This window comes from Cucurbita pepo, chromosome LG04, assembly GCF_002806865.2.
Source record: "Cucurbita pepo subsp. pepo cultivar mu-cu-16 chromosome LG04, ASM280686v2, whole genome shotgun sequence".
Lineage (NCBI taxonomy): Eukaryota > Viridiplantae > Streptophyta > Magnoliopsida > Cucurbitales > Cucurbitaceae > Cucurbita > Cucurbita pepo.
The window spans coordinates 8,942,370-8,965,040 of record NC_036641.1 but is presented as its reverse complement, the minus strand read 5'-3'; the positions used below and the strand labels follow the sequence as shown (position 1 = coordinate 8,965,040).

Below are 22,671 nucleotides of genomic sequence, written 5' to 3'. Positions count from 1 at the left end.
GAAATTTTTAATTAATAATTTTCATTTTCTAAAATAATTTTTATTAAAAAATAAAAAATACCCTAATTAATCCATATATATATATTTTAAAAAAATAACATTGAACATTTATATAAATATTGATATAGATATATTTATATTATAAAAGTAGAGCGACACATGGTCGAAGTAGGACGAGGAATAATCTTTTTTTATATTTTCTCCTTTATTGAAGTAGAAATTTTATACCTTTGACAAATTAAATAAATATCTCTACGAATATAATTTAACTGAAATTATGTAATTCAAATTATGTTGCTGCGATGTCTCACATTGGTTGCGAAGGAGAACAAACCACCTTTCTTTTATAAGGGTGTGGAACCCTTCCCCTATCAGACGCGTTTTAAAGCTTTGAAGGGAAGCGTGAAAGGAAAAGCCCAAAGAAGACAATATCTGCTAGCGATGGATTTGGGTCGTTACAAATGGTATCAGAGCCAGACACCGGACGATGTGCCAGCCTTCTCGCTCTTCCCCGAAGGGGGTAGACACGAGGCAGTGTGCCAGTAAGGACGCTGGCCCCAAACAGGGGTGGATTTTAGGGGCGGGCCCACATTGATTGGAGGAAGAAAAGAGTACCAGCGAGGACGCTGGCCTCGAAGGAATGGTGTCCCCTACACTGGCCCCGAAGGGGGTGGACTGTGATGTCCCACGTTGGATAATGGTGTGGAAACCTTCCCCTATCAAAGCTTTGAGGGAAAGACCAAAGAGTACAATATCGATTTGGTAGTTACTGTTGCATGTGCTATCAAGTTATTAAAACAATATTTATAAAAATTAAATTGTAACTAATTTCGTTATTTAACTATAAATATTAAAATTTAATAATAAGTTATTAACTAGCGGGTCCACTCACCATGTCCACGTGTCCAAACTGCTGATTCTGCGAACACGTTGTCCTCATCCAAATTTTGGACGTAGTATTAATACTCTCTCCGTTTGGGCAAAAAAGTCCGTCAGCTCAGCTCTTCCTTCCATGGCCGACGCTACCATTTTCAAGCGATGAAACATCCGTGCACTACAAGTCATCTTCACACAAGCGCATTCATCTCGTGATCTCTCTCTGCGTCTCTGATATTGTCCTGCATAGACATTCGAACGCGAACCTTTCGGTCCGGCTTTGTGGATTTCGGTGGACACCTCTGCGTTGCTTCGACTTTGAGTCTGAGGATACGTTTGATTTTACTTATTTGGTAATGTGCATTGCGTATGTGTGTGTTTGTATTGATTTTTACGTGCATTTGATTTGTGTTTAATTGTGGCGAAACTTGGTCCGATGCTATGCATGTGTATGAGTTTGAAGGACGTAATACATGAGGAAGATAGCTTGCTGAATGTTGTGTACATTTGAATCTGAACGAAATTTTCTTTTAGCGAATTCTGCATTATTGGCAAGTAAATTAAAACGTGCAATAGCATCAAATCGAAGAGAATCTCGATAAAGAAGAGGACAAGGAATTTACGAGGTTTATGATGAACTGCTATTTATAGATTTCAGGTGTAGAATTTTATTTAGTAATTCAGTGGTTTAGTGGTTTTGTTTCTCCATTATTCGGTAAAAAAAATAAGAGCAGGACTGTAGGTTTAGCTGTCTGTTAGTATCGGTTGCATGTATACAAAAGCGATGTTCGTTGTTCGATTTTGAAAACTGCAGTTGACACCATGCTCGGGAATGGAATCGTTGGGATTTTTTCGGAGTCTTGTAGCAAGTGGGAAAGAAGGGTGCCTCTATGCCCAGCACACTGTGCTCGACTTCTGCACGGAGGACGGAATGAAACTGGAATATCTCGTATAATTATTCAGCCATCTACCAAACGCATTTATCATGATGCACAATACGAGGACGTCGGCTGTGAAATTTCTGAAGATCTGTCAGAATGCGGCCTAATTCTGGGTGTCAAACAACCTAAGGTGAGACAAGTTTTTTTTTATTTACCTTGGCCCATTTTGTTTATTGCGAAAAACAGATAATTAATTCAGGTTTTTGCAGGTGGAGATGATTCTTCCTGATAGAGCTTATGCCTTCTTCTCCCACACTCACAAAGCGCAAAAGGAAAACATGCCTTTACTAGACAAAGTACCACAACTGTTGCCTTTTTTCTTGATAACTATAAACTCCTTTTGGCAAATGCTCTTCTTCTAATTTTATGTTTGGCATTCAGATCTTATCAGAAAAGGCATCATTATTTGATTACGAGCTTATAGTTGGAGATCATGGAAAAAGGTTGCTTGCGTTTGGAAAATATGCTGGCAGAGCAGGATTTATAGACATTTTGCATGGATTAGGACAGAGTATGCTTCATTCCTGGAGATTCTTTTAACTTTTATATATGATGTTGTCATGTCTTGTCAATTGGATTAAGATATTTTTTATGGCGAAGATTGGAGTGGGTGGATGGTACTGAGTAGGTTGGGATAATAAATTGAACTTAAGTCATCTGGCCAGGCTTTTGTTTTCTAAGAACATTTGCTTTCTAGAAACAAAAAGAATCTAACTATGCTTCAAATTCCCCATGTTAATTTAGTTTTGCATGAGAGTGGTTGTCAACCAAAATATTTTAGTTCTATGTAAAATTCAGTGTATTCAAAATTCTTGAGTTGAATATTTGCTTCCTTCCATACACAAAACATGGAGACGGTTGTATGCTCTAGGATAATATGTATTGATAATACCCAAAAATGGTTCTGCGCAGGGTATTTGAGCCTTGGAATTTCCACTCCTTTCCTCTCGCTGGGTTTGTCATACACGTATCCATCCCTGGCTGCAGCCAAGGCTGCGGTAATATCTGTGGGCGAGGAGATTGCAACACAGGGCTTACCACCACAGATTTGTCCTTTGGTCATCGTGTTTACGGCTTCAGGAAATGGTATTTTATATTTTAATTGATTGTCCATTTTATAATTCATAGTGGTTAGAGCTGTAAATAGTATTGGGTAAAACAATCAATGTATTCTACATTAGAGAGTCACACACACGCATATATAGGTACACAAGAGAACCCTAAACTAAAGAACATAGGACAACTATACATAATAATATTATTATAACACTCCCCTCACGGTAGAGCAAATATGTCACCCATGCTCAACTCGTTTCAAAAATAATTTACCCTTCTCCATTTAAGGTTTTAGTAAGACTATCTCTCAGTTGTTCTCCAATCTTTACATACCTTGTGGTCGTCAACTGTTGTATTTTCCCACGAATGAAACGGTAATCCACTTCAATATGTTCAGTGTGGTCTTGTTACCACACCACAGTTTTGTTGGCATAGTAATATTGAAGCCTATCTCAGTTAAAAGTTGATGTACCCACACTATTTCACTTATAGGGTGTGACATAGCTCTATATTTTCTCTAAATACTTGAACATGAAACCACATTTTGTTTCTTACTGTTCCACGATACCAAATTACCTCTTGCAAAAGCATAATATCTATAAGTTGATCTATCTTCTTTAGATCCTACCCAATCAACATTTGAAAAACATTCTTTTGTGTTACCTGTAGGATTCCACCCCCAAGTGCAACTTTCAGGTATCATAGAATTTGTTTCATTGCAACTCAATGATTCATTCTAGGTGAAGACATATAATGATTTGCAACACTTGCTAAATAAGCGATATTTGGTCGTGTCACTATTAGTTAATTCGACTTTCCAAACAATCTTCTGTTATAAACCATGACCCTCCACAATGATATGTATTGCCCACTTTGAGCATAAGCTCACATGATTGGATTCCCCAAAAAGACCTCATGTCAATGGAGATAGTGTTCTTTACAAACCCATAATCTTTCTCTTTACACCTCTCAATAATCCTCTTGAATAAAGTACACCATAGAGCCTCCTCTGAGGCCTCTTTGGAGCTCTCAAATAGCCTCCCCTTAATCCAGACTTGACTCCTTCTCTAGAGCTCTCGAACAAAATGCACCCTTTGTTTGACACTTGAGTCATCTTTGCTACACCTTCAAGGTTCATAAATTCTTTGTTCGACACTTGAGGATTCTATTGGCATGACTAAGTTAAGGGCGTGACTCTGATACCATGTTAGGAACCACGACCCTCACAATGGTATGATATTGTCTACTTTGAGCATAAGTTCTTATGGTTTTGTTTTTGGTTTCCCCAAAATGGCCTCATGCCAATGGAGATAGTGTTCCTTACCTATAAACCCATGATTTTCCTCTTAACTAACTGATGAGGAACTACACTTCTCGATAATCCTTAACATCTTCTTTTTCTCAAGATCTTTAAATGATTATCCTTCTTTGATGAGTTGCAAATTAGGTATCATCATAGTACTACATGGTTTGATTCCCTATTTTCCTATCTCAGATAACAAATCAAGTGAAAGCTTCCATTGTGACAAAAAGATATCTTTCTTGCTTCTCATCATTTCAAGTCCCAAAAATACTTGAATGTTTCTAGATTCTTAGTATGAAACTGATCTTGAAAGAAAGTTTTCAAAGAAGATACACTTGATGTATCATTTTGTACACAACAAACAAAGTAATACAACTTTTAGATCATCGATAGAAAATAGATTAATCATACATATTTTTCTTCATTCCAAACTTCTTTAGTGCTAGACTAAATTGATCAAAAGTGTTAAGACCTACAAATTCATATTATTTACCAATAATCTTCTTCGTCATACGATCCCAAAACAAGCAATAGTCAGGGAAAAAGAATATAAAACAATTAAGGTGACAAGTGAGTTCACTAATAGAAAAAGGAAGAAAGGGTGTGAGGGTGCTAGATACAAGAATAGAGGATGTCGATCCATCTGCAAAAGTGATAGTTGGAGAGAGGGTAGGTGACAAAGAGGTAGAAAATAAGTTAGAGTTACCTGTCATATGGGTTGTGGCACCCAAGTCTATGGCCCGTTTGATAGAAAATGTAAGAAGACAATGATTCATATTACCTGACTCAACAAAAGTTGCAATAGGATTCGATGAAGAGGATGCTTGCAATGATTCTTGGTACAATTGAAATTTAGGAAAATCATCTGCAAAAATAGTAATTGACCTCTTAGATGTCTCATTCGTGGAAGCAACTTGAGCAATTTGAGGTCTTTGATCATTATTCAACAACTTTCAACATTCATGTTTCATATGACCAGACGTATGACGATATTTACTTACAATCTCCTGCAAATCTTGTCACTGATTATCAGAACCAAGTCTCTAAGTGTCATCCTTTGGCGAATCCTGATCAACATGATTATCCAACTCAGCTTCATTGATAAAACCAAATTGTCCAGCTAAAAACTTGTGCATCAACAATGTATATCCTTATATGCAAAGTCATTTGTCTTTTGAATTAATGAATTTCTGTCATCAGCTTTCAAGTTTCTCGCGTATCAATAATTTCATTAAGTGACCTTTACATTGGTTTGCATACATTCTCTATAAATTGGATTTGCCTTTTATTTCTTTTGTAGTTTCTCAGGGAGCGCAAGAAATATTCAAGCTTCTTCCTCACACTTTTGTGGATCCAAGTAAACTTCCAGAAATATGTGGGAAGGTGGGTTCCGGTACCCCGTCATATATTCTATTTACAAATTTTGGCTTAGATTCTCTGAGACTTGAATGATATAATCTGGTTGACATACTGGCCTATCTCAATAATGAACCAATTGATCATCGTCCAATACGAAAGTTTGAGAGTTGATAATACGTAAGCAAGCATCATTCTTCTGCTACATAGATGCTCATTTTCTGATTTGGACTTTCAATACACTGATTGGTAAAATTAGCGTCTGGAGTTTGTAGTGTTTACATCAAAATTTTAATAATTGAAATTATCTTCTGCAGTCTTCGTGTAATTTAAATTGTGCGTCTATCAACTTTGAACTTTTTTTTGTTTGTGTGTGTGTTTTAAATATCGATGATGATCATCATCATTTTCGAGTGTTGATGATTTCACCTTTGGTAGTGAACATTGAAGGATAATTTGAATCAAACAAGTCTCAATGATTAGTGCTAAATTCTCGTGCATTGTATTCCATGCGAGAGCACCATGGCACAATGTTCACTGCTTGTTTATGCTTCTAGAATATTAGCATGTTCTTCCTCTATCTGGAGGATGATTTATTTTGTTGAGCAACTTTTATTTACTTTATTTTGCTCAACTGTTTTACTCCCTCTGCTTTTAGAATGTGGAACTTCGCCAACATAAAACAACAAAGAAAAGGGTCTTCCAAGTATATGGTTGTGTTGTGAGTTGCCAACACATGGTTGAACACAAAGATTCAACAAAACTTTTTGATAGAGTAAGTTTTTATTTACCTTTTCTTTTGTTTGAGCCAATGTGCAATTGGGAATCTGGATTCTACAATTTTTCTCTTGAAATCTAAAATATAAACAATTCCCTTTGCTTTGCATGGATATCAATTGATTTGAGAGTGGATGAGTTGCTCATAGAAGGGGAGCATCATGTCAGGATAAGTTTGCAACACGGAAATCATGTACATACATAACGTGGATACACATCCACATCATTTTTTAAACACTAGAGTACAGCCGCGGTATTAATAAGTGGAATGTAAAATCAGTTTCCGAAAATTATTGATGATATGATTCCCAATTTTACATCTGTTACAGTTGCATTTAATTGACTATGGTGTTGGCGAATTATCCAAATACCTCTGATTGAATCAGAAAGATGCAAGCTACGAAGTATTATGCCATGAATCTGTTTCTGACAAGGACAATTATTTCTTATTGTTCATTTTTTACTCACATGATCTATTGGCTCCTCTAGCATTTTGCATGTCCTTTTGCCAGACGACTATATTGCTTAAAGTTCTTGTTTATTCCCGTATCAAAGTTCATTTTGAATGTTCGAATCTGCTATTAAGTGCTTCACTTTTCTTTATCTGTGATTAAGTGCTTCAATGTCTTTGCAGTCTTATTGCTTGATATATGCTTTTCTGGGAGAAAATAAAACCTAAATTCCAGTCCTTATCTTATTTTTCAGGTTGATTACTATGCTCATCCAGATCATTATAGACCTATATTCCATGAAAAGATAGCTCCATATGCTTCTGTTCTTGGTATGCTTTCTCTTCCTTAGTTGTTATTTCATCTGAGACACATTTACTCACATTCTTTGTTTTAATTGGCCTGGTGAAAGTCAGATTTCTTTTTACCTTTTCTCATTTTCCACTTTCTTTTCCAACTTTCCGGATCTATTATGATCATACCCCATTCACTAATAATCTTTGTTACAGAGAGATTGGTTCATGAAATATATTTTTAAGCTGCAAGCTTAATTGAAGGCGGTGCATTTTGCATTTTAGTTTATGGATAACAACTTCCTTTTGCATTTCTTTTGTTTCAATGTGTACGTGCCTTGGCATGTGCGCTTGTCTGTTTTTATTCCTGAATGAAGTTTAGATCATTCATTCATTGCGTTGCACTAAGTATGAAACTTATGCAGCATATAAATGATGAAAATCTTCTCTCATACATAATGAATATCTATATGAACATGATTCTGAAAAGATCATTTTTTAATTCTTATAACAAAGTGACAAACCTTTTTTTTCGCTAAAAGTTATTTAGAATGGCACACCCAGAGTGCTCTCCTTTCCAAAGAGAGTTTTTGGTCCTGTAAAATCAGGAAAAAGAAATCTGGTAACTATGACCTATGCAATGGTAATAGCTGGTCACGATCTGGTTCCTAATGATTTTCATTTTTCATAGCAAGGAATGCAACTGATATGAATGCATACCTTAACATCCTACTCTTTTTTGAAAAGGAAGGTATCACTATGATGATTATTTTGGTTGGATACAACTGCATGCTTATCTGCTACATTTTGTCAATTTCCTTGCTGTTTTGTAGTGAATTGCATGTATTGGGAGGGAAGATTTCCTCGGTTGCTGAACACCATGCAGTTTCAAGATCTAATGAAAAGCGGATGCCCTCTTGTTGGAATTTCAGATATAACTTGTGATGTTGGAGGTTCAATAGAATTCATTAACCAGACAACGTCACTTGACTCTCCTTTCTTCAGGTACACAAGATACAGTTCATGGGTATTTGTTATAATCAAGATGATGTGCTATTTTCCCTAAAAAAACATTTCATTTTCCCTGCTTAAAAAAATTCTTCATTTTCCCTCTTCATTCTTCCCTCTTTCAGAGGAAGGTTTCTCTTCAAGCTAGGATCATCTTCACTTTCTTCCGTTTTGAAAAAAGTGCTTCTCCATTGGGGGTGGGTGGGGGGCAAGGAAATTGTTTGGATTGTTTCTGTTGTTTTTTTTTTTTTTTTTTTTTGGATACNGGATACGTCTTGAGGGAAAGTCTGTAGACAGTCACTCCCTTATTGTTCGTACGTACTTCGGGTCATTGTTCGTACTGACGCTCCAGATGGTGTAGAGTCTGTAGACAGTCACTCCCTCATCCCCTCTCATTGTGATCATTAATTTTTATTGGTTGGTTTTGTGTGGAATTATCCGGATATTTCATCTTTGTTGACTAGAAGTTTTGAAGTTCTTTAATTGTAAAAAATGTATACTTTTCAGATATGATCCTAGTAATGATTCGTACCACCGTGATTTGAAAGGAAATGGTGTGATATGTTCAGCTGTTGACGTTCTTCCGACAGAGTTTGCCAAAGAGGTAATTGCATACTTCTCTTTTGCTGGAATTTTAGTTAATTACTCCACTTTTAGATTTATACAGTTGAGATAATATAGTATTAGTATATGACTGCAATTTATAATCTTAATTTCTCTGTTTGACATATCTTATTATTTTTTAAAGGCCTCTCAGCATTTTGGAGACATCCTATCGGATTTTGTTGGCAGTCTAGCCTCTGTTGTCGACATTTTAAAGCTACCTACGCATTTGAGGCGAGCTTGCATAGCCCATGTAGGGGCACTAACCTCATTGTATGAATACATACCACGTATTCGAAAGTCTGAATCTGAGTAAGCTTCTGCACTTACTGCCTTGCAGTATCATTTTGATTCTACTAGGCGCTTATCTTTGGTTCATTCGATAGTTGTATGGTTCTCAGATAAATACAATTGGAGTTCTGGAAGTTGATGTCAAAACCCAGAAATTTAAAAGCGTTGACTATAAATCTGTCCAGAAAATTTGCGCCTAAGAGCCTGAGAATGCTTTCAACATATAACAAATGCATCGTTAAACTTATTTTTTATTATATGCTTTGCTATTAAAAATAAAGCTACTTGTTTCTAAGATATTAAGTGAAAATTATAAAAATTAAAGGTAACGTTCTTATGGCTAATGCAATGCTTTAATACGTAAAACTATTTTTCTTAACTTTCAGAGAATTATCCAAGGATGCTGCTAATGGCCACTCCAACAAAAAGTTCAACATACACGTAGGTCGCTGAAAGCGTCTATTAAATATTGTTTCTCAGGTTTGCCCACAATCCACAAATATTATGGTTGAAGTAAATCCTAATTATATTTCTTCTAGGTGTCTCTGAGTGGCCATTTGTTCGATCAATTTCTAATAAATGAGGCCTTAGATATTATTGAAGGAGCAGGTGGCTCATTTCACTTGGTTAACTGTCAAGTGGGCCAGAATGCAAATGCTATGTCACACTCAGACCTTGAAGTAAGCATGTTCCCGATCCAGTTTATATAGGAGAGATGATTTAACGTGTCCAACAAACTGATCTATTCTGATGAGTATTTTCCTTCAAAATTTCTATTCTATGTCATGCAGTATCGATATCTTTATCTCATTTCTTATAATTCTTTGATAGAATTGAACTGGACAATTTCTTGTAAAGTATGTATTGATATCAATTATAGATCCAACATATTCTGCTCATGCTAACTGATAGTTCTTGTTAGATGTCACATGTATAATTTTACTAATATTGATTATTAGTTGCTACTTACATTCTATTTAATTTCTTTTGTAATAGTCTCTGTTAGTAGTTTTAAAAAAAAATTCCCAGGTGCTAGGGGCAGAACTTTTGTTGACAAGTAAACTGCAAAACTTACACACCAATTTGCTTGCATGCTAACCCTCGTTTACCGTTGAAATTCATTATTTTGTGTGACTATTAATTTATTCCAGTCTGGTAAACCATTTTTCTTCTTTGGTTCTGGAACCAGTCAGACAAGTTTTCTCCATGCCTAAGCAGACATTAATCAGAATCACGTTTTCCTTAAGTGATCATCTTACTTTTGACAGATTGGTGCTGATGATATAGTGATTTTGGATAAGATCATTTACTCTCTAAGTCTGATGGCTAATCCTGAAGAAAATCTTAATCCCGTAAATTATGAGATGAATAGGATTTTTCTGAAGATTGGTAAGATTCAAGAGAGTAGCTTTAAAAGTAAAGATGGAAAAAGGAAGACTGCTGTTCTACTTCTTGGAGCAGGTCGGGTTTGTTATCCAGCTGCTGATCTCCTAGTATCAAGTGGAAGTGATTCCTGTTGTCGTTTCTGGAAAACTTTTCTTGAGCACTATGCTGAAGACTGGGATGATATTGAAGTGATTGTTGCTTCTCTCTACCTAAAGGATGCAGAAGAGGTAAAAACTTCCGTCAATGCGTATAGTGAACTGTACTTCTAGAATATTATGGTTTGACACTGACTTTGATGCACCCTGTGAAACTTTGTGTACATATTTCCTGCTTTGATAAGTTCAACTGTTCATGATATCGTGTTGTTTAGCTTATGAGCATTTTATGTCTTCGAATGCCATTCTAGATAACTGAAGACATTGCTAATGCAACAGCAGTACAGCTTGATGTTACGGATTCTGAGAAACTTTTTATGTATATCTCACAGGTACTTAGTTTTACATTTTCTTTTGAAAGCCAGTTAAGTGCTGCTAAATTATATTTGCAACAAAAAAAAATTACATACATGTTGCTTTCTTATCAGTTTGTGTTGGCTGAATCGTTTTCAGGTTGAAGTCGTTATAAGTTTGTTGCCACCTAGTTGCCATCTTACTGTAGCAAATGCATGCATTGAGGTACTATCTAGTGTTTGAATAATATAATTTTCATGCAAGGTTTTTCATTCTCATCATCCCGGAACCGTTTTTACCAATGACAAGAATTCAGACTGTACAGTAAAAGGTGAAAAATTCACCTACTGTCGGAATTTATAATATCTGATTAGCAGTGGAGAAGAAGTCGAGCAGTTAAATTTTTCTTTGAATATTTTTCTCAATATTTTGGTTTAAGTAATTCAAGAAACTTGAGGTGACAGGAGTTTCATCTGTTCTGGTGGATAAAGATGTTTGTGCCAGATATTAGTATGGAAAGATACATCCTTCGCGAGGTTCATGGCAGAACTCGGAGAAGAGAGAGCTATGTTATGAGAAACTACTAGGAAAGTGTAACAGCCCAAGCCCACCACTACAGATATTGTCCTCTTTGGACTTTCCCTTCCGGACTTCCCCGTTTTAAAACGTGTCTGCTAGGGAGAGGTTTCTACACCTTTATAAATAATATTTCGTTCTCCTCTCCAAATGAGTGGGATCTCACAGAAAGAATATATAAAATAATAATTATTGTTGTTATGTATAATTTTACTTAGTCTTGTTTTATAAGGAAGAATTATGCTTTTGTTTCCAATAGTTAGACGTCAAAGTACTAGAGAAACTAAAGATTTAAAAAGGACAAAAATAAGATACGCAGTTTTTTTTCTTTTTTCTTTTTTCTGTTCTCTCGTAACGGACGTTATTTCTTCTGTTTACAGCTTAGAAAGCATCTAGTCACTGCTAGCTACATTGATGATTCCATGTCATCACTGGATGAAAAGGCCAGGAATGCTGGTATAACAATTCTTGGGGAGATGGGTCTGGATCCTGGAATAGGTACCCTAAACCTTTTCTTCTAGTTTGTGTTAACGCTGTTGAAAGATTGGCTTGTCTAGAAATGTAATGATGTAATCTTTTGGATTCTTTTAATCTGAACTGAATTTTCTTGACTCATCGAGATCTTAAAATTACGTTCTTCTATGGTTTTAGAAGGGTTAGATAAGGAAGAAATCTGATATAATGTCATCGATTCCTCTTCTATTGACAGAATTTTCTTCCATATGTCCTGTAAGACTTTTTCTTATTAGAAGTTTCTGGTGCATGTGGACCATTAAACATAGACAGCATCCGCACTCTGACAACCCAGCAAGCTTCCTGCACCGACCCTTTACGTTCTACCCTTTCAAATTATCTCCTCTTAGATTTTAATGTGGAACTCCAACAATAATGATATTTGACCTAGATTTGACCTTTAAAGAGCCACATGCCGAAAATGGATTTCCATGCATAGAAACCTCCAGTCACATATATTTTGCTTAAAAATTTATTTGATATGTATATTTTTTCTAAGTGGACAATATCATACCAGTGTGGAGTCCGTTGTTCCTATCTCTTTGATTTGACTCTAATAACATTCTAGATCATAGTTTCTGTAAATTTAAGTGGGCATTAAAAAATTCATTATATCAGTAGTCCACAAATTTATAAACCAAAAGGGGATGCACAAAATGAGTAGCATATATATTAGTTTTGTAAAGCCCTTTGACTTTGTGAATATGAGGTATTACTTTTAGGACGGATAATTTCTCTTTTATACTTTTCCCTTTCAATTTGTAAGAGTTTTTGTGCTTTGATGGGCCGTGATTCAGATCATATGTTAGCAATGAGGATGATCAACCAGTCACATCTCCAAAAGAAGAGAGTGAAGTCCTTTATGTCATATTGTGGAGGAATTCCTTCTCCAGAATCGGCAAACAATCCATTAGCATATAAATTCAGGTACTTGTTAGAATCATATGTCTTAACGACTTATGAACTTTGACTACTCTTGATTAAAAAAAGGGTGGATCTTCAATAAAAATGCTTGGAGAATGGATAGATAATATCACCTTAGCATGGAATGGTAATGGTACAGAGACTTGTATATTCTCTCTGGTAAATACTTTTTTCCAGAGTAAAATTTAAACCGCGTTGGTGACTTTTTTAAGAAACTCTAAGAAGTTTTTCCATGAGAACTAAATCTAGTAGTTAAAACTTTCAGATATCTATTGAAATAATTTCTTATTGGTATTGTTGATTTTTCTGTACAAAAGAGGCCAAGAAAGCCCCATTTATAAAATGAACACAAACACGCATTCAGTGTTCATAATTTGCAGTTTGCATTGGAAGTATCCAAGATATTCCTGGCAAACTTCTCTATTTTGGTTTCTTAGATTTATATTATTTTCGTTCAGTTTCTCTTGAAGACATTGTCTTATTCTATAATCTTGTGAAGATGAACATTTGTCAATGCTAAATAGTTTATTTATTAAATGCATCATCTAATTTTATGGAAACTCAATAACATTTCTTTATGAAATATGTTAGTTCGAATCTTGCTGAAGCTATTCGAGCTGGAAGCAATCCGGCTACATATCGATATGAAGGAAAAACAGTAAAAGTTGAAGGTAAGCTGTTTACACTTGGAAAAAATTGGAATAACAAGAATATGTTGTACTCTGCACTTTATTTATTATTCTCTTGCACACAAGAAGATGTGCTTTATAACTCTCTAGATTAGATAATTACCAGTCAACTCTTCGAATAACTATTATATTCTGTTTCGAACGTACAACGCTAAGATGTTTAGACATTAAACCCATGAATACCACATTGATACTTCTTGATTAGAAAATTTATTCAAGCAGTTCAAACTTGCAGGAAAGGATCTTTATGACTCTGCTGTGAGGCTACGCTTACCTGACCTTCCAGCATTTGCCTTGGAGTGCATTCCAAATTGTAATTCCTTAATTTATGGAGACGCATATGGCATAGGGCATGAGGCATCGACCATATTTCGTGGAACCCTACGCTATGAAGGCATGTTCTCTTTTGGCTTCCAGCATGTTTTACCGAGGATTCCCACTCAAAACCTTTGGAAAAGGATGGAAAAGAAAAGGCCCGACTGACTTAATTCCCTCGAGGGAATCTGATTAACTAACTATATATAAGCCGAATATAACCATTACTCTTAAGAAATTGTGTTTTTTTTAACTCATTTACTGTCAATACGTATAGGATTTAGCGAAGTGATGGGAGCCCTGGCAAGAATTGGACTCCTAGATACGGAAGTTCATTCCTTTCTTAGGAGTACTAGGAGGCAACTATTTCGAGATTTTTTGCTTGAGCTCCTCAAAATTAAAAGAGAATCGAACGGCTCTATCATTGGAGAGAAGGACATCAGTGACATCATTATTTCTAGTGGACTCTGTAAAGAGCAAGACACTGCTGTAAGAGTAGCCAAAACAATCGTGTATGCAGCTCTTCTCCTTCCTTTTCTTCTCAAAAGATTAATTATATATTTTGCATGACTGGCTAACAATGACAATGGATCAGATATTTGGGCCTTCACGAGCCAACAGAGATTCCTTCATCTTGCCAAAGTGCATTTGATGTTACCTGTCACAGAATGGAAGAAAGATTATCCTACTTAAAAAATGAGCAGGTACACTTGCTTTTTCCCTGTTAATATTCATTCATATTTTAGTACGTTTTACTATGTGAATTTTTTATTAGATGGCTACGTGTTATGTAAAAAATTCTTCAATATTCTAGTTTCATAATTTTGAGATGCAATAAACTTTAACTGTAACGACCCAGATCCACCGCTAGCAGATATTGTCTTCTTTGGGCGATCTGGGTTGTTACTAATGGTATCAGAGCTAGACAGCGGACGATGTGCTAGCCTTCTCGCTATTCCCCGAAGGGGGTAGACACGAGTCAGTGTGCTAGTAAGGACGTTGGCCCCAAAGGGGGGTGGATTTGGGGGCAGTCCCACATCGGTTGGAGGAAGGAAAGAGTGCCAGCGAGAACGCTGGCCCCGAAGGGGGGTGGATTGTGATGTCCCACATTGGTTGGGGAGGAGAACAAACCACCATTTATAAGGGTGTGAAAACCTTCTCCTAATAGACGCGTTTTAAAGCCTTGAGGGGAAGCCTAAAAGGGAAAGTCCAAAGAGGACAACATCTGCTCGCAGTGGATCTAGGTCGTTACATTAACCATTGATTAAATTATTATTTTTCAATCTCATTTAAAGAATACTATAAGATGACATCATTGCAAATTATGACATCATTGCAAATTAGACGGTAGTTTTAGAACACGAGAGAAGTATTTATGCCAATATGAGCATAGTTTAACTGCTCAAACTATCACCTCATAACTCAAATCTTAACCATATATCATTGATATTTAATAACAGCATTTTTAGTTTGAAAAAGAGTAACCATTCATGTGCCATTCACATGCGCTTAAAATTGCATCTATAGAAAGCTGTACGCAAAGAACATCTTAACTTTTTGTCAAAATTTATATAATAAGTTCATTTGTGATGATGGTCAGGATATGGTTCTTCTACATCATGAAATACAAGTAGAATCGGCAGACGGTCAACATACTGAGTGTCGCAAGGCTACGTTACTAGAATTTGGGAGGACTTGGAATGGAAAGACCACTAGTGCAATGGCTCTCACTGTTGGTATTCCAACAGCTATTGGAGCTTTGGTAACCACCTCTACATATTCATTTTACCATAATCTTTATTAAAGCTTCAACTTTAGTTGATGTTACAGTATGTCATTGCAGCTTTTACTGACAAACAAAATCAAGACGCGAGGTGTTTTAAGGCCTATTGAACCTGAAGTTCATAATCCAGGTAAATGCAAATATGTCATTTCCTCCGAGTGTTTTGGTTTATGTTTATTGAATCATCAGAGCATTGCATGAAAAATAAGCCCTTTTGACGATGAAAAGTTATTAAGTTATTATTTAAAGATTTTACGATAAATAAATAAATAAATAAATTAGAAAGGCAGTTCTCAACTTTCAAATTTTCAAATTTGTGTCAAATAGGTCCATGAACTTCGAAAAAAATGTCTAATAAATTTTTAAACTTTTGAATTTGCGTCTAATAAGTGTTTGGCCATTCAGCATTCATTTTAAATTTATGAAGTTGATGAAGTAGCCTATGAAACCTGCTTTCATAAGTCGAGCTGACTCGACTTGAGCCAAAAGGTCTCTAGCCCTATGCTTAGGTTGACAAGCTGAATTAATCATGTGAAAGTCGAGTTTCCCTCTTCAATTACTTTAAGAACTTACTATTCATACCATGATCAGAGAGTTGCTAAAGTATTTACTTCTTTGATGGTGCAGCCTTGGATCTTTTACAAGCATATGGTTTCAAGCTAATCGAGACAGTTGAATCCTAATTGGACGAAAAATGATTTGATCAACTTGTTAAGTAATATATAAATGTATCTTTGTTTACTTATATTTAAAATTGTATTGTCGTTATTGTTGTTTACTTATTTAAAATTGTATTGTTGTTTACTTACATTTTAAATTGTAGTGTTGTTTTTAATTGCAATAAAATAGATATGATTATCATAATATTCTTTTACATTTCTAATTAATTGAAATGCAGAAACTAAAAATATGTTCCAACAATTAAAACTCTATTTTTACATTTTATTTATTTATTCTAAGTTTTTACACTTAAATTAAATAAAATAGTTATTCTTTATTTGGTTATCTAATTCTCAAATTTTGAGAAAGACACGAAATCTTGATATAAATATTTCTATAATTATTTGATTTAATAAGATAAAATTATTTAATTTTTAAAATGATATTTTTGTAATAGACCAAACTTAAAAGTAAAAGTGACTGATTCGATTTCAAACAAAGATAAAAACGTCATATTTATTTTGCATATCAATTTAACTCATCTTCATATCGATATGATACGATCAAAAGTCGCAATAAATTTTAGTATGAGAATATGAGAAAAAATAGTGTTGCAAATATGAGTTTCCAAAGATGAGTCATTATTGTATCATATCAACACATGAAAAATAAGTTAATTTATGTATAAGTTCTCAATGTTTTTATAAATCAATAGATTGGCATTGCAAAATGCAAACACAATTATTCATAATCACATAGGATTGAAAGATTACGATTCCAAAGACTCAAACAAGCCCTTTGTGTGTGTAGTACAAAGACTATATTATATTGTCCAGAATCGTGCAAATAAACAGCATTCCTATTAGGTTACCAGTGTTGGCGTTGCTCTACAAACTCCAAGTCAATCACAACAACACTGGTGACAAATATTATGTTCTAAAGCCTAAGAAGAAAGAACCAATGAAGTTAATTGCTTCTCCACATCTTCCCAATTATAAACCTTTGTGACTAAGGGGGGCAGATCCTCCGTCTCCGTCTTGCACCATGGATACGAGTTCTCGTAGTCAAAAAGCAGAACTCGAATTCCCGCTTCAGCGCATTCAATCGCATATCTTGGATTATCATCGATTAGCACTGTTGCTCCAACTGACCTGCATGGTGAGATCGTCCACAACGCCACCAAAATTTAAAAAGCAGCTCATAAAACAGAAATGCAACTCAAATATAGCTCAACTCATTAACACGTATATCCACCCATATATGTTGAACATAACAAATATTAATGTTGTAACTTGAATGGATGATTCGATACGAGTGAGGATGGATGAGACCTAAAGCTAGGATTCATGGGAAAAAGAAATGTTTTAAAAGTGTAAGGATTTGTTGTCATACTTGCATATCTCTTCCTTTGATCTAGACACTCCATCCAGAGCAAAGTGGTTTCCAAAGTGAATTTCCTGAAACAGTCCTGGAAAGTGCTTCTCAATCCACTCCAGCGTGTGTTCTTTGATTGCATTTTGTCGAGACCTGAAATTAGATCAAATGAGATAAGTTCACATCATCTATTGGGAGGGATTAGTACCACATCAAAATGATTCAATGTAGCCATACATACGTTACGACTGATAGATGACAGAATCTCGATAACTTGAGAAGCGTGCTCTGTGCGCCCGGTATAGGCCAGATTCCAACCTTGAAATACGGTGTCTTAAAGAACTCATGAACACGATGATTAGCTGGAAGAAAGCAGGGAAACAAGTTTCAAAACCAATTAACCAAGTAGAGACGCATTTCCATGGACAGAAATATCTCATAAAACAGCTTCAAGAGCGTAAAGATCATATTGTGTTTCATTTTAGACTGCGAAGTTCTCCCAAAGAAGTGAAAAGTTACGAAGGAAGACCATCTCAAACCATTTTTCTTTCGGAATTCTCACTAAAAAATAGAAATTTTCTTAACTAAATTTTGTCAAGAAAAACATCAAGAACAGAGTTACTATTTTGCAACACCAGCACTAACACAAACTAAAATCATATGGTTTTCCAGTAAGAATCGTCCAGATTAAAAAAAAAAAAAAAANAGGTCCAATGATTTAACTAACAAAAGGTCAAAGAAACCAACCCCTTGATGCTTATCCTGCCTAATACAAAAGCAAATCTACAATTTCAAACTCATAAAACGGAAAAAAACGATAGGGATTAAATTCTAACTTTCTCAGAACCATACCGACCAAATTTTTTTTTGTTTAAAAAAAAAAAAAAAAAAACATTGGTCTGAGAAGCACATGCAACCATCAATCAGTCAAATGTATGACTCCACTCAGGAAAAACAATAACCATTATATGATCATATGGCCATCTTGATACAGATGACAAGTCATTAAAAGTCGAATCTCAAAAAGTTGTACCTTCATCACGTGAGCACTTCCATATCTGAAACAGAAACGAAGGTCTAAATCAGAATGGGGCAGGTTAGATATTCCCCAGGGCAACTTCAGGACTATTACACTAAGGATCATAAGGGAACCCCATCAAATAAAAAACACAAAAACATAATTATACCCTGAAGAATTCATAGACATGATACTCCGAAACTGAATGATTTGAAGAATAACGATCAGCAACAAACTTGTTAAGAGCTGAGACAAAGTTCCCCAAAACTACAAGACAGCAGGACAACAACAGATACAAATATCAGATCGGAGTACTGAGTAAACAATCATGTACAATAATTTATTGGCACAACCGAATTCTCAGCTTACATCAAGTACAGAGAATAAGTAGCCATCTTAGCACATGCAATGGTCATGCAAAGTCATAAACAATGTAGTGTAGCTGAAATCTGTCATCTCAGGCACGTCAATCATCAAATTAATTAATTAATTAATCTAAGCCAACAATTCCATGGATTTAGTCATTTAGATTAGATCAACATACAAGATCTCAAGTGGGCTTTTCATGTCTTTGTCACAATGCACCAAAAGTCTCGTAAACACAGATATCAGAGGTAGAAGAAGAAGAAGAAGAAGAAGAAGAAGAAGAAACGTTACAATGAAGAAGTAAGAGAAACAGAAATGAAAATCCAGGGAAGGAGATAAGAAATGGGAGAGGAAAATACGAACCCTCATCGACGTCAACAGCGACAACAAGCTTTCCCCTGGAAGAAAGATCATGGAACGTTAAAGGATTTCCCCATTGGGGCTCCCCCTGAACAGTAGTAGAATATCTGCGATCAAAACCATCAACTAAATCGATCTCGACATTGTTAAGAACCTGTGGACGACGAACAGGTGTTGGGCCCTTAGCATTGGTTCCCAACGAACCATTGCTGCAGTTATCTTTGTGGGATTGAACGCAAGCTCTTAGACCAAACCGATTGCATCTATTTCTCCGAAAACTACGAAGAACAAGCTCCGCAGAAATAGGAAATCCGCAACAGTTTTGGAAAAGCAATGGTTGAGAAGGGCGATGCGATTGCATATGAAAATGAGACGAACAAAGATTTCGCGTCAAGGAATGAGCCGCCATTAATGGAAATCAAGCATAGTACAGCATTCGTTGGAACGAGCCTCGACGAGATTTAACAAAAGCTTCTTGAAAGACGACTCTCACATTCCTCCACCGCCACAACAACAATAAACAATTAGCATAAAGCTAAAACAACAAATAAACAAAAATAATAATCTAATTAATTATACAAAGAAAAAACGACAGAAATCCCTAATGAAATAAAACAATGGAAAGAAAGAAACAGTTGGATGACTCAACCTGAAAATCACGCAGAAAACGTATCAAACAATTGAATCAAAAGGGAGAATCAGAATGATTGTTGAGAAAGCCAAAGCAGACCTGAATAATCGAGTATCAGTCTCATTTTTTGAGCTGAAACGATGGATTCTTTCGTTGTAAGAACTTGGATCGCGAAGAGAAGAGAAGAGAAGAGATGAAGGAATTGAAGAAGAAGAAAAGGAATGGAGGTTGATGAATTCGGGAAGGAAGGCGGAGGGTGCAGAAGTCCCCATTACATAAACAATGGCTGAATTTATAAAATTGTCCATTGGAGAAAGGAGGGATTTTAGGAGAGATTCCTTCTCCTTCGTCTTGGGATCTCATTGTCATTCTCATCATCAACTTCAACAAACATCAAAAATAAATTAATTAAACCATAAATTAAAAGGACCCTTCTAATTTATGGGTTTTTATTTATTACCTTTTCTTTTCCTTCCATTATTTCAATTATGTTTCTATTAAATTATGTTTCTATTTTAGATAATTACGTTTCAATTTATCTACCAGATATTCCATCTATATTGAATCAACCTACAAATTTGATGATCCGTATTGAATCAACCCTAGAAATTCGATCCGTATTGAATCAACCCAGATTCGATCTGTATTGAATCAACCCATACCAACTCATTAACTCGAAAATAGATACCCTACCCTCTTTATTATTACAAAATATTTTATATTTGAGATTTATAAGATTTTAACTAGTAAATAATATATACAGTAGATAAATATAATTTTTATTAAAAAAAAAATAACCTAACAACTTAATTCAAAACCGAAAAATAGAGGTTTGATTGGACGGTGTATACACAAAATATATATATATATATATATATATATATATATATTAGGTAATTTTTTAAAAAACATTAAATATATATATAGTTTTAAAAAAACAAAAAAAAATTAATCTAGTATAGAATTCAACAACACGTGTAGCTACATGATGACGAGACAATTTATTCTTTAAGAATGGATGGACGAGGATGAAGGTGAAAATGGAAAGAGAGAAAAGCAAGGAAGGGAAAGACAATACGAGTAAAGTAGGGAGAACAAAAATCATTTAAGCAAACTATAATGTAAAGTTCAATTTTGTCACGCTATTTAAAATTTACCACGTAAGCATTATCTCGTCATCGTGTAGCGTGTTCAATGAACTTTCTACTAAAGTTATTGACAAATATAGCACAACAACTTTGGAATATTTAAGCACAACAACTTTGGAATATTTAAGCACAACTCAACGAGTAACACATACCACCAAAACGTAAAAGATTTGAATCACGCCATGCCATGCCATGCCATGCCACGCCCACACCACAAGTTGTTGAACTCAACTTGGTCAACCTTCGATTCAAAGAATCCATCGAGTGTTTCTGAATTAGTTTCAAAATTCTCCATGCGTGTTCCTTAAAAATTAAAAGATAAAGGCGGTGGTGCAGAAATGATACAAGTATTTACTAGAATAATAGGTGATGTGGGCTGTTGCTTCTTCACTCTCCTCCCATCTTCTCTCGTATCTTATATTGCAAACAAGCTGGAGCACAATCCAATGGCGTTTCTCCTGTAACAACCGTGGAAACAATGAACTATTATGCAAAATATCTCACCACTTTTCTAACATGTACTCGCTTTCTCCAGAAAAATATAGATTTTTATGTCAAAATTAGAAAGAGGTCCGATAGGAGTTCCATTTTCGACCAACGGATTGTGGTTCGAAGGACGAAAATAAAGGATCGGTTAATAATCATCAATGTCGCCGTAATTTAGAAAGTTACCTATACTTCGTGGCTTTCAGACACCACTAGAATATTATACTCGTGGTAGGAAGTGCAATAACAGTCCAAGTCCAAGCCCAAGCCCAAGCCCTCCGCTAGTAGATATTGTTCTCTTTGGACTTTCACTTTTGGGTTTCGCTTCAAGGTTTTTAAAACGTGTCTACTAGGGAGAGATTTTCACACCCTTATAAAGAATGTTTCGTTCTCCTCCCCAACCGATGTGAGATCTCACAATCCACCCCCCTTTGGGACCCAGCGTCCTCGTTGACACTCGTTCCCTTCAGTAATCGATGTGGGATCCCCAAATCCAACCCCTTTGAGGCCAAGCGTCCTTACTGGCACGCCGCCTCGTGTCCATCCTCCTTCGAGGCTCAGCCTCCTCACTAGCACATTGTCTGGTGTTTGGCTCTGATACTATTTTTAACCGTCCAAGTCCACCGTTAATAGATATTGTCCTCTTTGGGATTTCTTTTTTGGGCTTCCCTTCAAGGTTTTTAAAACGCGTCTGGTAGGGAGAGGTTTCCACACCCTTGTAAAGAATGCTTCATTCTCCTTCCCCAACCCACCAGTGGATCTCACACAGAAATCTGAGTGAAATTTGTTCTCAGAAGAGTTCCTATTTTCAAGACAGTTTTTTAAGCAATCCCAATTCTCAAAGTCCCGACCAAAAGCATCCGTATAAAGAAACAGCGACAAGAAGTTACCTTGAGCATTTTTGTAGTCCAGGCTAGCACCACTTTCAATGAGGGCAAAAACAATATCAGTCTGATTAAAGACGGCCGCCTACATCCAAATCAATACTAGTCTTGATATCATAACTCTAAATCGATATCATGCCATATTCTGATGGGGGG

The 22,671-nt window shown here is 35.6% G+C and overlaps 3 protein-coding genes across 8 annotated transcripts in view; 1 reads left to right on the top strand and 2 right to left on the bottom strand.

Annotated features, from left to right (window-relative positions):
* Positions 1 to 1,002: 1,002 nt before the first annotated feature.
* On the top strand, positions 1,003 to 16,452 carry LOC111793871 (alpha-aminoadipic semialdehyde synthase-like). 2 transcript variants are annotated; one of them, XM_023675935.1, is made up of 25 exons: positions 1,003 to 1,229; positions 1,691 to 1,947; positions 2,027 to 2,113; positions 2,199 to 2,328; positions 2,730 to 2,903; positions 5,477 to 5,559; positions 6,191 to 6,307; positions 7,015 to 7,090; positions 7,885 to 8,056; positions 8,567 to 8,663; positions 8,808 to 8,974; positions 9,340 to 9,394; positions 9,493 to 9,633; positions 10,222 to 10,566; positions 10,746 to 10,826; positions 10,948 to 11,013; positions 11,745 to 11,862; positions 12,675 to 12,804; positions 13,393 to 13,472; positions 13,726 to 13,884; positions 14,083 to 14,317; positions 14,401 to 14,509; positions 15,406 to 15,567; positions 15,649 to 15,718; positions 16,216 to 16,452. In XM_023675935.1, the coding sequence occupies exons 2-25, from the start codon at positions 1,699 to 1,701 to the stop codon at positions 16,269 to 16,271; spliced, it is 3,159 nt and encodes a 1,052-aa protein (XP_023531703.1). In that variant the 5' UTR covers positions 1,003 to 1,229; positions 1,691 to 1,698; the 3' UTR covers positions 16,272 to 16,452. The 2 variants fall into 2 exon arrangements, with proteins under 2 accessions (XP_023531703.1, XP_023531704.1); XM_023675936.1 differs by lacking the exons at positions 1,003 to 1,229; positions 1,691 to 1,947; positions 2,027 to 2,113; ... (8 more) ...; positions 9,340 to 9,394; positions 9,493 to 9,633 and adding an exon at positions 9,655 to 9,810.
* Positions 16,453 to 16,970: 518 nt separating this feature from the next.
* LOC111793912 lies at positions 16,971 to 20,391 on the bottom strand. 2 transcript variants are annotated; one of them, XM_023675983.1, is made up of 7 exons: positions 20,016 to 20,391; positions 19,370 to 19,863; positions 18,810 to 18,907; positions 18,656 to 18,680; positions 17,864 to 17,984; positions 17,641 to 17,775; positions 16,971 to 17,399 (listed from the first exon to the last, which is right to left on the bottom strand). In XM_023675983.1, exons 2-7 carry the CDS (start codon positions 19,773 to 19,775, stop codon positions 17,192 to 17,194), a joined length of 993 nt encoding a protein of 330 aa, XP_023531751.1. In that variant the 5' UTR covers positions 19,776 to 19,863; positions 20,016 to 20,391; the 3' UTR covers positions 16,971 to 17,191. The 2 variants fall into 2 exon arrangements, with proteins under 2 accessions (XP_023531751.1, XP_023531752.1); XM_023675984.1 differs by having other exon boundaries at positions 20,097 to 20,391.
* A 710-nt stretch (positions 20,392 to 21,101) lies between these two features.
* Positions 21,102 to 22,671, bottom strand: part of LOC111793624 (potassium channel KOR2-like) — an 8,661-nt gene continuing 7,091 nt past the window's right edge. For 2 of the 4 annotated variants that reach the window (XM_023675587.1, XM_023675584.1), the window contains exons 10-11: positions 22,522 to 22,600; positions 21,102 to 21,603 (exon numbers count right to left, since the gene is read on the bottom strand). In XM_023675587.1, the coding sequence (XP_023531355.1) occupies positions 21,533 to 21,603; positions 22,522 to 22,600 (150 nt within the window). In that variant the 3' untranslated portion in view covers positions 21,102 to 21,532. The remainder of the gene's footprint in view (positions 21,604 to 22,521; positions 22,601 to 22,671) is intronic. The other 2 variants (XM_023675586.1, XM_023675585.1) reach the window with 2 other exon arrangements.